The sequence below is a fragment of the Cyanistes caeruleus genome, chromosome 14 (assembly GCF_971803275.1).
Source record: "Cyanistes caeruleus chromosome 14, bCyaCae1.hap1.1, whole genome shotgun sequence".
NCBI classification, from domain to species: Eukaryota; Metazoa; Chordata; class Aves; order Passeriformes; family Paridae; genus Cyanistes; species Cyanistes caeruleus.
This window is the reverse complement of record NC_141714.1, coordinates 9,114,421-9,126,794: the sequence shown is the minus strand read 5'-3', so window position 1 is coordinate 9,126,794 and position 12,374 is coordinate 9,114,421. Positions and strand designations below refer to the sequence as shown.

Below are 12,374 nucleotides of genomic sequence, written 5' to 3'. Positions count from 1 at the left end.
CTAGGACTGCTCTGCCCTTTGTTGTTGTAGCTGCCATACCACCAGACCTGCAGAGGCCTCCAGGAGGGGCCAAGGCTGCAGTGGCTGCAACTGCTGGAAGCAGGGGGTGGTTTTGTCTCAGAGCAGTTTGTCTGTTTTTTCTCAGCAAGGCAGAGGACAGGTGCAAAGTGAGGCAGGCCCTACAGGGAAGAGTGTCCAGGGGCTGTGAGGCAGTGCCTGGGAATGGTGGATCCGCAGAGATAGGGAGCAGGGAAACACACTAAGAGAGAATGGGTAGGAGGAAAGGGGAAAAAAAACCCACCAAAGTTTCTTTACAAGTTTTGAATTTCACATTATCACGTAGTAACCATTTTGCTAAATACAAGCATATTTTCAGTCACATACAGGCAGCTAAATACAGCATTATTTTCACATTTCATTACAGTGCATAACAAAGCAAGGACAGTGTAAAGTATGCTTTTATTCTGGAGGTTCTGAGCAAGTTCAGTCTAACATGCAGATTGTTTTTAACATGTGGTAGAGACCACAGAAAGTTAGCTTTTGCTTTTTTTTTCTCTTTTTGTCCTAGAGTATAAGAGCTCCTGACCTTTAGCCTATGAAAGGTATCACCTGATTTCTCAAAGTCCCTCTAAGTCAAAGCATTAAAACCAGTTGTTAGAAAAGAATTCTTAGCTTATCCAATAAGTATTTAATCTTAGAAAAATCATTCCAAATTTTGTACAGATGAATCTACATTTCCTGTATTTTAATAAGCTGTCTAGAAAATGCAAGGAATTAGAAAAAGATGTAGATAATGATTTCTCTATCATTTAATATAACAATTTATTAACTCTAAGTAGTTAAGACTGTGTACATTTTCTTCTGTAATGTTCTTCAGAATTACAACAGTTCTGTATTTAAATTGAAGATTCACTCTGAAGGCCTGAATGCACTTACTGGCTTAGGCTTTCTGGAATTTCTCCCTGGGAGCAGTAAAGGGGAATGTCCAAAACACATTAAATAAAATATTGTCTGTCTCATGAAGTGATCTTTCCTCTCTGGCCAGGCTTTCGCACAGGGGAATTATAGAATGTGACTATTGCTAAGATGTCTGATCCAACTCCTCATGGCCCATCATGTCACACTCTGGCTCTGCCCTTGGGGCTGCTGCTATCCTCAGACAGACACCCCCAGACACACCTAGTGTCCAGCTGGCCCCTGAAAAGCTGAAGTAGCTTGCTTGGTGGACTTTCCATTCAGGGAACAGAAACTGACCCTTTGGTACTGTCTGTCCCTGCCTTTGTGAAATGCAACTGACTGAGCTGGTCAGAGCAAATCCCACACTCTGCCCTGACATCTGCCCAGTTCCTGGGGTGCTCCCTGCATCCACCTTTGCTCAGCCAAAAACAGATTTTGTAAAGGGCACTCTTTTTTCTTTTTCTTTTTTTTTAAATTTATTTATTTATTTTACTTTCAGGGCCCTCAACTCAACCCCAAGTGCCTGGCATTCACTGGCCTTTAGCATGAGGTGTTGGATACATTCAAGCCTATTTAAGCTCACCAAGAAGCACCAGGTCACTGCCACCCCCCTTGGTGGCATTTGCTCCCTATGCCCTCCCAGCAGGTACAGCGCTGCTGCTCCCCTGCCAACATCAAGAAGTGAAATTGTTCCTAGAACACCAAGAAACAAAAGTGTTCAGGGTTTGGGGTTGTTAGGTTAGGTTTGCTGGAGGTTTGGGGTTTTTTTACAGTTTCAATATGGCAACCACAGGTTTTCTCTTAAAACAGACCTACCCATGTGCTGCTGCAAACTGCAAACAGGTTCAGAAGGTGAAACAGTCTGAACTCAATAGCATCAAGATCTGTATTTCTGTAGATGGGACAGATTAAAAAGCTGGAACAATTTTATTTTTCTCTACTCACAGGTCTAAAATAAACACTAGATGCTTCCTGTGGCTTTTACCTAAACCGTCCCTTCTTCCTACTGCAGTTTGGTGTATAAAGCTTTCAAACACAAGTAAAAAAGTCACTATCATTTTGTTTGTTCACTTTCAATAGGCTGAACTTCCCTAATTTGCTACAGGAGCACAGTCACCCCACTGCACTTCAAAAGCTTGGGTTAAAATTTGGCAGAAGCAAAGCTTTTAAGTGGTGAATGGCATTCCCAGAAAACATCCACCTACATACAGTTCTTGTGACATGGCTGTCTGAGATGGCAAATCTGAGATGGATCCTCTTTTGTCAAACTAAAACATGGAGGAAAACAAATTTTACTCTTGAGTGTGTCTTGAAGCTTTCCACCCGCTCAGACACTCCTGCTGTGTGTTCTACCTTCCCAATGCCAGTTCTCTTCCACAGAGGCCAAGACAGAAAACGACACTTTAACAGCAGAAAGTACTGATGGAAGCTGTTGCTTTCTATGCTATTTAACTTCTTTAAGAGCAAATCTCAACTTTTAGGATGTCTGATGCACCTGAGTTAACCTTTTCAAGTTTTTATTTCGTTTGGTTTCTTTTTTCTCTTCCTCCTTCCCATTCCTCCTTGTGACCTGGCTGGTAATGTCAGCACAGTGCTGTTACTGAAACAGAAATGGTGTGTCCCACTTGGCTGCAACACCCCAGTGTTAAGACATAACACCTGAGGACATGGTTCTCTCTTTATGCTCTTCATCACTTAATTCTACTGAAAAGCCCTGGACTTAGGGTACTTCCAGGGTACTCACCCAGGCAGTAAATGAGTAAAAATTGCATTGAATAATCCCTACTACAGCAAGAGCTGCCACTCAGAGTCTTGGTTCAGCACAGCAAGAAAAACACTGTTAAGGGATGAATAATTTAAATTTTAATTACCAGTTAAATAACTACTGTTTTCCTCTTTAAATCCCACAAAATATTCTTTGCTATCGAACTACATTCAAGAACATAAGAAAGAAAACTCGGAAGTGTGCATACCATGTCGGTAAACTTCTCTTGTGAAACTGACCTTATGAGGAAATGGTATCTATGCTGCCTTTAGACTGTCCTGGAAAGAAATAGCTGACACAAACCAAGATGTCCTCCTGTTTTCTCTGTCTGCCTGTTTTTCATACAACTGAGTATCCATTTTGTGGCTCCAAAAGCCAGCAGGGAGCTATGGGTTTACTTAAAAGAGAACATGTACAGTAGCCTGGCATGTACCAGCCCATTCAGCTGTGTATACTCTTTTCTGTGTTGTACAGCCCCTCATTTCTGCTTCTCATCTCCTTACAACATCCACATGCACCCTCACTCACTCTCCTTCGGGTTTGTATCCCCCAGTTCTGAAAGGTTATTTGGAAAAGAATATCTCTTTCCAGGGTCTGTCCTGGTGTCCAAAACAATGTGGAAGGCTGTTCACAAGGGGAGTGTTGCTCTCCCTTCTGTCACACTGAGTTCACTTAGTAAAGTATGTTTGGTTAGTAGAGTTCATCACCACTCGCCTCTCTAGAGAAGCTCAGCACAAGCACCGTCTATCTGATTTCACCACTTCTTCTGAAGAGTGCACTACGTTTGGGACAAACCCACTCTTTACCCCTTCCCATCCCTCCTGGATTGAAATGTCCCCCCTTTTCACCAGCTCATATATATCACGAGTCAGATCAGTGAAGGCCTTCTCCACATTAATGGCATCCCGAGCCGAGGTCTCAATGTACTTCATACCATAGGCAGCAGCCAGTTTCTCCGCCTCGTGCCTGGTCACTTGCCGCTGTGTGTCAAGGTCACACTTGTGACCTACCAGAACAAAGACGATCTGGTATGGCTGGACGTGAACCTTTGTCTCCTCCAGCCACTCGTGGACGTTCTGGAAAGACCTGCGGTTTGTAATGTCAAAGAGGAGTAGTCCTCCAACCGAGTTCCTGTAGTAGGCTCTGGTGATGGACCTGCAAGCCAAGAAGCCACAACAGTATTAAATTACAGCTGTGTGAATATATATCCTTTAAGAAAGCAGCATTACCACAACACTGTCTACCTTGCAGAATATAGGGCAAGAGAAGGCCATTCAGGCAATGTCTTAGGACTTCTAGCTTGTGCTCTGTAGAGCTTGTAATTTAAAAGGAAAATTTATTTTGGCTTAAAGATTTTACACTTAAGTAACCGTCCCACTGATTTATTATGGCTCTCTTCAAAATTCCCACCACCACTTTTTTCTCTCATGGATTTCTGTATGCTCCTGGTTGTTGAGTCCCACCCCCCACCATGTCAGTTCTCTGGACACCTCATCTAACCCACTGGTTTAGAAGCACTGTGGCAAATCAAAGGATTCAATTTAAACCAAACACCTGCTCTCTGAAAGCCACATAAAAACAGAAGGTCAAAGATCTGGAAGGCTGATCATGGGCTTGTAGCTCCCCTCCATATACCCAGGGCCCTGGGACAGGGACATCCACCCATCCCTACAGCTTCTTCCACTGCAGAATTGGATTACGGTGACATTACAGTGACAGGACACTGTCAGTGGCACTGACAGGAGCAGCCCATCTGACCTCCCAAGAAACAGCAAAATTACACTAGTTTCCAAGAAGAATTGGCACTGGTCATGTTCCTGCCAAATACTGACAACATTAGATAGTCCCCAAAAAGACCCCAGAACTGCAGGCTGTGTACATCTCCCAAAGCTCTTCCAAGCTAGGCCAGCCCAAGGCAGCCAAAAGCAACACAGGAAATAAGCAAACACAGGGACAATGCAGCAAAGCTGAGACCATGAGGATAAGCTGAGAACTACAGTTCAGTAACTACTACACAAGGGAAAACCAAGAAGCTGATGAACAGTGGTATTTCTGCAAGTCATGGATTTGCTCTAAGTCCAGAAGCAATGGTCGATTTCAGTCCCTGGAGGAATTCACACTTAGGCCTGAACTTTCCTTGCTGGAGTAATATAAGCACTGCTGCATTTTTAGCTTAGGACGAGTCTTTTTTTTTTGCCTATGCAAGTCTGTTGTTAGGTGCCATTTGGTCCTGTAATGTGTGGATCTGTCAAAATTGCCCCAAGAAAGGATGAACTAGAGTTTTCAAGAATTGTTTTATCAACAAACATACAGTGATGGGTGAAAATTCACAGAAAAAAACTGATGAAAGCCAGAAGCAGGGGAGAAAACATAGTTGGCTGTGTTTGGATAATTTCTCCTCTCCAACTGTTTGGCTTATGGACAATAGTCACTGCACCGTTGGCACAGAGGGAATTAGATCTGCCTTTTGCTATCTGGCCAGCTGCAAATAGATACTGGCACTTTGAATTCACCCCCACATTGACACACCACATTTCTGTTTCTCCTTTGTGTTCCATGCCATCAGCCCTGGCTCCCCCTGCCAGCAACAAAAATGCCTCAGGTACTTCTAAAAGACATGATGGGATCTAAGCTGAATGCTGCTTCAAGGTAAAATTAGGTGAAGGTCTCAGTGCTTCTTCTTAAAGCCTTTTCCACAACTGTTTTCCTCACTGATCTGCAGGAGACAAAGCATATTGCCTTTATGCTGCACATCCCTCCCCAATTCCCTTCTGAGATTTCTACCTTCCCTCCTCTTACCACAACCACACACTGATGCAGAGCAGTACACAGACTTGCACCTACTTTTATGTTACTTATGTTAAACCAAGTTTTAACATACAGGCAACATCTCTGTCTGGGAACTCTGTCCCCTGCTCTGTACCCATGGTGGGGACTCCTGCACCCAAGGTCCATTCCTGTTCGTGTATTTCCCTCTCAGCCAAGGGAGAGCTGCTGGCTGGAAGGAAACAGCTTTTCTGTAGGTGGTGGTTCCAGGGAGCAAGGGCTGCACAGGCTTTTGCTAGCATTACACAACATCATGTTTCAGACAAGGAAATAGCATTACTTGAGCAATGAGAGATGGGCAAGACCTGCTGGATCTGGGAAGAATTGGACCCTGTTCTACAGCTCCAAAGCTGCCTCAACACTGTCCCAGGCAGCATGTTTTTGGGCCTGGTCTGGCAAAATAGAGTGGCACATGCTTAACTGTAATTTAAACCTTGACTGCACAGAAATTGCTACTAATTTATGGAGAGTGAAAGAGCTCACAACAGGGGTTCAGGAAGAGCAAAATTGTAACACATCTGCTGCTCTGAGAATGCCAAGGTGTTTTCAAAATAACTACAGTGGTTTTGCCCCCATGGGGAAGCTGTTAAACTATATAAAGCAGACTGGAAATGCTCAAATCTGAAAAAGGGGAGCTCATTCTTACAGATTTCCCTCTTAAGAAATTCCCTGTGCTTGATAAATGACAAAAAAAGTTTCAGGTTTCTGGAGAGCACCTGCTCCGTTGTGCTTCTTGCCTATGACAAGTCCAAGGGGCTTTGGCTTATTCCAGTAACAGCTAATTCTTGTCTCTGGCCAAGAAACCTACTTTGTAGGAGGAGCCCAAGAGTTTTCTTCATCGGGCACAATTTGTCACAAGGCTAAGAGTGATTTGAAAGGGATAAACACAAATCAGATTTTACTTTTTTTTTTCTCCCCCCCCCATCCATTTCAGAGTGCACAATAAAGGCCCCTGGGTTTGCTCCAGCTTTTTACATTGGGAATTCAAGTCTGCGCTTTGGGAAGGGCATTTCAAAGTTGCAAAATGGGATTTTTTTTAATGTCACTGACCATTCCTGCCCCTTGCACTCTTCCTGCCTTCACAGGCTGCTGCCCACTGCAGCAGTGCAGCTGCCCTTGCACTGAAGGTCACCTGCTCATCATGCTGACAACCTGAGTGCTGGGCCAGGTCAGCCCCCAGCACCAAGGGCAAGCAGCCTCCAGGGCCCCAGACTTCCTAATGTGTGAAAGAAACTGAAGCCATCTGACAGCCTCTTGCTCTTCACAGCAATGGCAGGAACAGGGGATGGCACTCAGGTGTGTTTTCTGTAGACCTCAGCCAGAGATCCAAAGCTGAAAGCTGATGCAACTGCAAGCTAACTGCTCCTCACACAGCAGAATAAAGCACCAGCTCCTTGCCTGCAAGGCTTCAAGGTAGCACAGGAAAAAGCTGTCAGTGGATAAGGACCAACTACTATACGTCCTGGGCCAGATGCCAGTGTCACAGATGCGAGGGAAGGTGGTGAGGGGTGGGGGTAGGGGAGTTTCATCTACTGAATGAAACCAAAACATTCCTCAGGCAAGTCATTACAGCACAGAAGTAGAAGCTCTATGATGCTGCAGAGATGTGGAACACAGGAAGCAATCCCAGAGGGAGCAGGATGGAAGAGTGGATAACAGCTAAAGACGTGAAAAATACAAGCAAACAGGAGGCCAGGAGCTGCGGGTACACTCACATGCCTTCAAAATACATGCTGTCAGAGCAGCAGGTCTGAGCCCCTCTTTGGCTGGGACGAAGCCTGCTCCAACCAGGGCTGCTGTTTTTCCCATACAGTCCTGTGGGAAACTTGGCGGGGTCCCACATGCTGCTTTTATTTTATTTCGTCGAGACTTGGTTAACTGTTACTTAAGCTCCCAAATTGTCTCTGCCACGCAGCGCTCGGCACGGCACTCTCCAGAAAGCACCTGTCACCCCTGTACAACCACAGATAAGGGTTTGTCCCGACCTTTCTCTGTCCTACAGAGAGCTCTGCTGCGACAGCAGAGCACCAAAACACATATTCCACTGTATTTCGCGAGCCTCAGCTTAAGTGTTCGGCTGTGAAACATCCTAGTCACTGCCTCCGCAGCGGGGGGAAGCAAGAGGATGCACGGCCACCTCCAGGCTGGTAAAACGCGGAGCCAGCGCCTCGTACCCCTCCCCAGCGGCAGCGGGGCCGCTCCCCGACATCCACACCTGCACATCTGCACAACTGCATGCGGCCATTAGAGGTGGACACGGATCTCAGGCATGGGGATGCGGGTGGCACAGAAGGTGCCAATTTGATTCTTCTTTGTCTGATTTCCACAAGCCTCACTAGGCTGCGGGCCCCCCGCCCAAGCCGGGCCAGGCCCGCAGCCCCCGGCCCCGCCCCGCGGGTCTCACCGGAACCGCTCCTGCCCGGCCGTGTCCCAGATCTGCAGCTTGATCCTCTTGCCAGGCTCGATCTCCACCAGCCTGGAGAAGAAATCCACGCCCACGGTGGGGTCGGAGATCTGGGCGAACCGACCCTCGGTGAAGCGGCGGATAAGGCAGGACTTGCCCACGGTGGAGTCGCCGATGACGATCAGGCGGAACTGGTACAGCCAGATCGCCTCCATCCTGCTGTCGCCGGCCCCTCAGCGCCCGCCCGCCGCCGCGCCGCCCATGCCCGGCCCGCGGGCCCGGGGGCGGCCCCGGCCGCGCCGCTCAGGCAGGGCCCATGGCGGGCGGCGCTGGCCCTGCGCGCCTGCCCTGCCCCGTCACCACCGGCGCATCCCGCCGAACTCCCGCCGCCTCAGCGCTGCGCCCAACGCAGAGCCGGGGGGGCGGCGGCGCGGCCGCGGCGCCGCCGAACCGGCGCTGGAAACCGGTCGCGAGTCGCTCCCCCCCTGCCACAGAGCCCGCGCTCGCCCAGCCCCTCCCCGCCGGAGCCGGAGCCGGAGCCGGGGTGCGGGGTGCGGAATGCAGGCGCGGCCGGCGCGGGTGCCGGTGATGCAATGGCGGCCGCGAGGTACCGCACTGCCGGGAGGAGCCGCCAGCCCCGGAACGCGGCGGTGCGGGAGCCGGGCGGGGCGGGACCGTGCGGGGCGGGACCGTGCGGGGCGACGGGAGCGGCCGGGGGGCCCAGGCCGAGGGCACCGGAGGCCGGAGGGATCCCCGGGACCGAAGGGGTTCCCAGCGGCCGAGGGGAGCTCTGCTGAGCCCATGGCTGTGTAGAGCTCACCTTCCTCAGCGCTTCAGCAAGAGAAAAGGGGGGTCGAGCAGGGTGCACAACATCTTTCTGTGTTTTAAACCCGACACTCATTTCTGGAGAGATTCAGGCTCCTCACTGCTGCACTGGGGGCTTCGTTCCCATTGAAATCTATCGGAGGAGCCAAGTGCTCCTGGCACTTCTGGAGAACTTCTGCACTGCCCCAGGGTCACCTGCACCGCACCAGCCTGTCTGGAAAGAGAAGGCGTCTTACGAAACCGAGCAAATACACATGCTCACACACATATATGTGTTTGCATATATATACATATATACATACATATATATATGCATGTATATATAAAATGTATGTGTATATGATATGTGTACGGTCTCAAAAATTAGTAATTACAGACATTAAGTACCCAGCAACTTAAACACCACAAGTCTTAAATCCATTTTCCCTCACTTTGCTCAAGTGGCTTCTGGCTCCGCAGGGTGTTCAGGAGCCTGAGTGGCCGTGAACCTCCAACAGTGCAAGCACAAACCCCTTGAACTGCCGGTCCTAGTTTTGCCCAGCCTATCCCAAAAAGGGAATGTCACTGCCACAGCACCACACAGCCACTCTCCCCTGGCTCCGTGGGATATGGCCAATTTTGAGCACCTACTTTTAAAACTCTTGCCAGGGCAGAATTTTGATCTCTGGAAGGGAAAATGTATATTATTAAAACGGCAAGTAAAATGTCTGTATTCAGTCAGACACTGAAAGGAGGAATATTGACACTTTTAAAAACATTTATGAGTATGTTGGTGGTTTTTTTTAAAAAATAAAGATGGTTTCATTAAAAGCTCCTCCTTCATGAGCACTATTGAAATAAATGTATTGAGAGTGGCTGTTATATTCATATATTCCCAGGTCCTCAGAAAAAGGGTATTTATACAGGCATGTGGTTTATGATGCAGGACTATGTAAATTGGACTAGGACATTAGTCTCGAGGACATTTCAAGTCTTGAGAAACAAATGGCAAAGGAACTTTTCCACTATTCTTTGAAATAAATTGATTAAAAAAAACAACCCCAAAAGATCCTACTTTAACGTACCTCAGGACAAGAAAGAAGATTGATGAAGCAATCTACACAGCAACAGCAACAGTGCAACAGAAAAATATTAAACCTATAAATTCAAGTTAGTGGTACATTAACCAGTGACTCATTGCCAGCGAGGCTTTTTGGGGATCTGGTGCACTTTACTGAACGATTTCTGAGTACTCCAGGCCCATTAGTTGAAGCCCACAAACAATTGTGGTTTCTCTTCACTGTTTTTCTCTCCTCCCCATGTGCTTGCACATACAGTTGCCCCATTCCCTTTCTACTACAGGTCTTACCTGCTCAAGCAGACACAGGGCACTCAGTAACATTAGTTACTGTGAGTCACCCACCAGCAGCATCTCCAGGAGCAGCTCAAGGCCCACTGACAGTGGGCATTTCCTGGCATGACCAAGGAGCAGCCAGGGCACCTTGACTTCAGGGCTGTGCAGAGCTGAGGAGACCAGCAAGGTGCCCAGCAGATCCTCTTGTAGCTAGAAGAATTCCTGAAGCATCAGGCACCTGTCTTCCCCAGCAAATCAACTTGCAGGACCCCATGATGCAGATCTTATGTTCATCTTCTCTGAATGCATGCATAAAGATGAACACCCGCTGCATGACTAGGCAGCCACAGTATTAATTAGCAACTAGTGAGAAGGTAGGAGCAAATGACATCCTGGGAGAGCCTTTGTTCTGGTACCATTTTAGAAAAAGGGAAATCTGGTGTCTGAGAGACAGTAACCCAGATTTGATGCAAAATGAGGTTTGTTGGCTGAGGACAGGATGGCAGGTGCTGGTGAGACACCATGAGAGTATGTGCACTGATAGCAGCACTGGGAGCAGCCCCCGTGAGCTGATGGCAGCTCCAGACTGGGGAGAACTCTTCAGCACTCCTTCCTATGGCCCTGGGGGCGATTCCAGAGAAGCCTGTTTCCCCTCAGAGCTGGTAGTCCTGGGGAGAGCAGCCTGAGCACATGGGTGACAGCCCTGCCCAAGGGCTTTGTACACATCTTGCACTAGGTGACAAACATCTACACATCAGCCACTCGAGCAATTAGTAAATTTCCTTTAAGGCATAAAAGCTGAGAAAATGAGGCAAAGGCTGGAGAATGACTCCATTGCTACCCTGTGCTCTCTGTAGCTTCTATCCCAGAGGGGTTATATTCTCTCCCTTTTAGTGAGAGATGATGAAGCCCTAGCAGATACTTGGGCTTTTTGCAAGCCCTGTTCCTCAGGATGGTGGGTGGTGATTGAGGTGCATGCTCCAAGTGGCAGGAACTCCCCCTTAGGCCTGGCCCCAGCCCCAGCAGTCCTTATGTCTGGGGAGGGATGGTCTGGAGGCAGGCAACTCCTCTTGGGCAGGAATGCTGCTGTAAGAAATAAAACAGAGAAGGTACTGAGCCATGGTCAGGGATGTCTCAGAGCCAGACACTCTCCTGGAGCTTAGCACTACAATTCACAAAAGTACTTCACAGAATCATGGAATAGTTTGTGTTGGAAGGGACATTAAAGCTCATCCAGTTCCAAACCCCTGCCATGTGCAGAGCCACTTTCCACTAGACTAGGTTGCTCAAAGGCCCATCCAACCTGGCCTTGGTTGGATTCCCTCTAAATAGATAATATTCCCTCTAAATAGTTTGGTGTTCCATTGTAGCTTAGCTTTTCTCTCAAACCAGTGCCCTTTACAACCCACAGCTGGAGGCTGAAGCCATCTCCAGCACCAAAGCTGCACTACAATGAACAGAGTGCATCTGCACTGCACAAACCATGCAGTTTTAATGCCCTTTCAGTTTCCAAGGATACAAAAAACAATCAATCAGCCACAATCCCTTGCCGTGGGTCTGGCTGCACAGGAGGTCTGTGAAGCAGCCTGTGTCTGTGCCCCAGCCTGGGCCAGTGCAGTGATCACAACACACTGGTGAACTGGAGCACCCACATCCACATGCTGTCATCCCTGGTCCTTGCAGGTATTATATTTTAGCCACATGCACAATGGAGATGCTCACTGTTGCAGAGATAAACTGCACCCAAGCAGAGCCCTGAGTCCCTCCACAACCAAACAGGCCAGACACCAGTCACTGAAAACAGTCATGGGCCACACACCAGGATGATGGGAGTGCTGAGAACAGGGCTGAGAACCACAAACAATTTATTAACTAGTTCTATAAAACATTGCTGTTAAATGAGGCCTATCCCAGTGTGACACGGAGACAGATTACACTGTTGACAGGGATGCGATTGCACCCGTGATCTATGGCTGACTCTTTTGCTGTAAAACCCAGGACAGAGGGAAGGCATTAGGGTGAGTTAGTGTTTATTATTTATATGATGTCCACAGTTAGTCAGGGTGATGCATAAAGTAAGGGCACCACACAGTGCTGTGGAACTGACAGCCCAGTTGACAGCAGGCACTGGGAGCAAAATTTAGGACTTTGTGATGTAGTGACATCCCTACAGCCTCCAACAGCAGTAGCAGGAGGAGAGAGCAGGCAGGGCTGAGTGCGAGGAGGCACATGGTGTAGCTTCTATCCCACCTTGGCTTTTGGCT

The 12,374-nt window shown here is 48.2% G+C and overlaps 1 protein-coding gene across 2 annotated transcripts; it reads right to left on the bottom strand.

Annotated features, from left to right (window-relative positions):
- Positions 1-306: 306 nt before the first annotated feature.
- Positions 307-8,219, bottom strand: RAB39B (RAB39B, member RAS oncogene family). 2 transcript variants are annotated; one of them, XM_023926097.2, is made up of 2 exons: positions 7,953-8,219; positions 307-3,877 (listed from the first exon to the last, which is right to left on the bottom strand). In XM_023926097.2, the coding sequence occupies exons 1-2, from the start codon at positions 8,165-8,167 to the stop codon at positions 3,451-3,453; spliced, it is 642 nt and encodes a 213-aa protein (XP_023781865.2). In that variant the 5' UTR covers positions 8,168-8,219; the 3' UTR covers positions 307-3,450. The 2 variants fall into 2 exon arrangements, with proteins under 2 accessions (XP_023781865.2, XP_086706786.1); XM_086850660.1 differs by lacking the exon at positions 7,953-8,219 and adding an exon at positions 7,264-7,458.
- Positions 8,220-12,374: the final 4,155 nt, after the last annotated feature.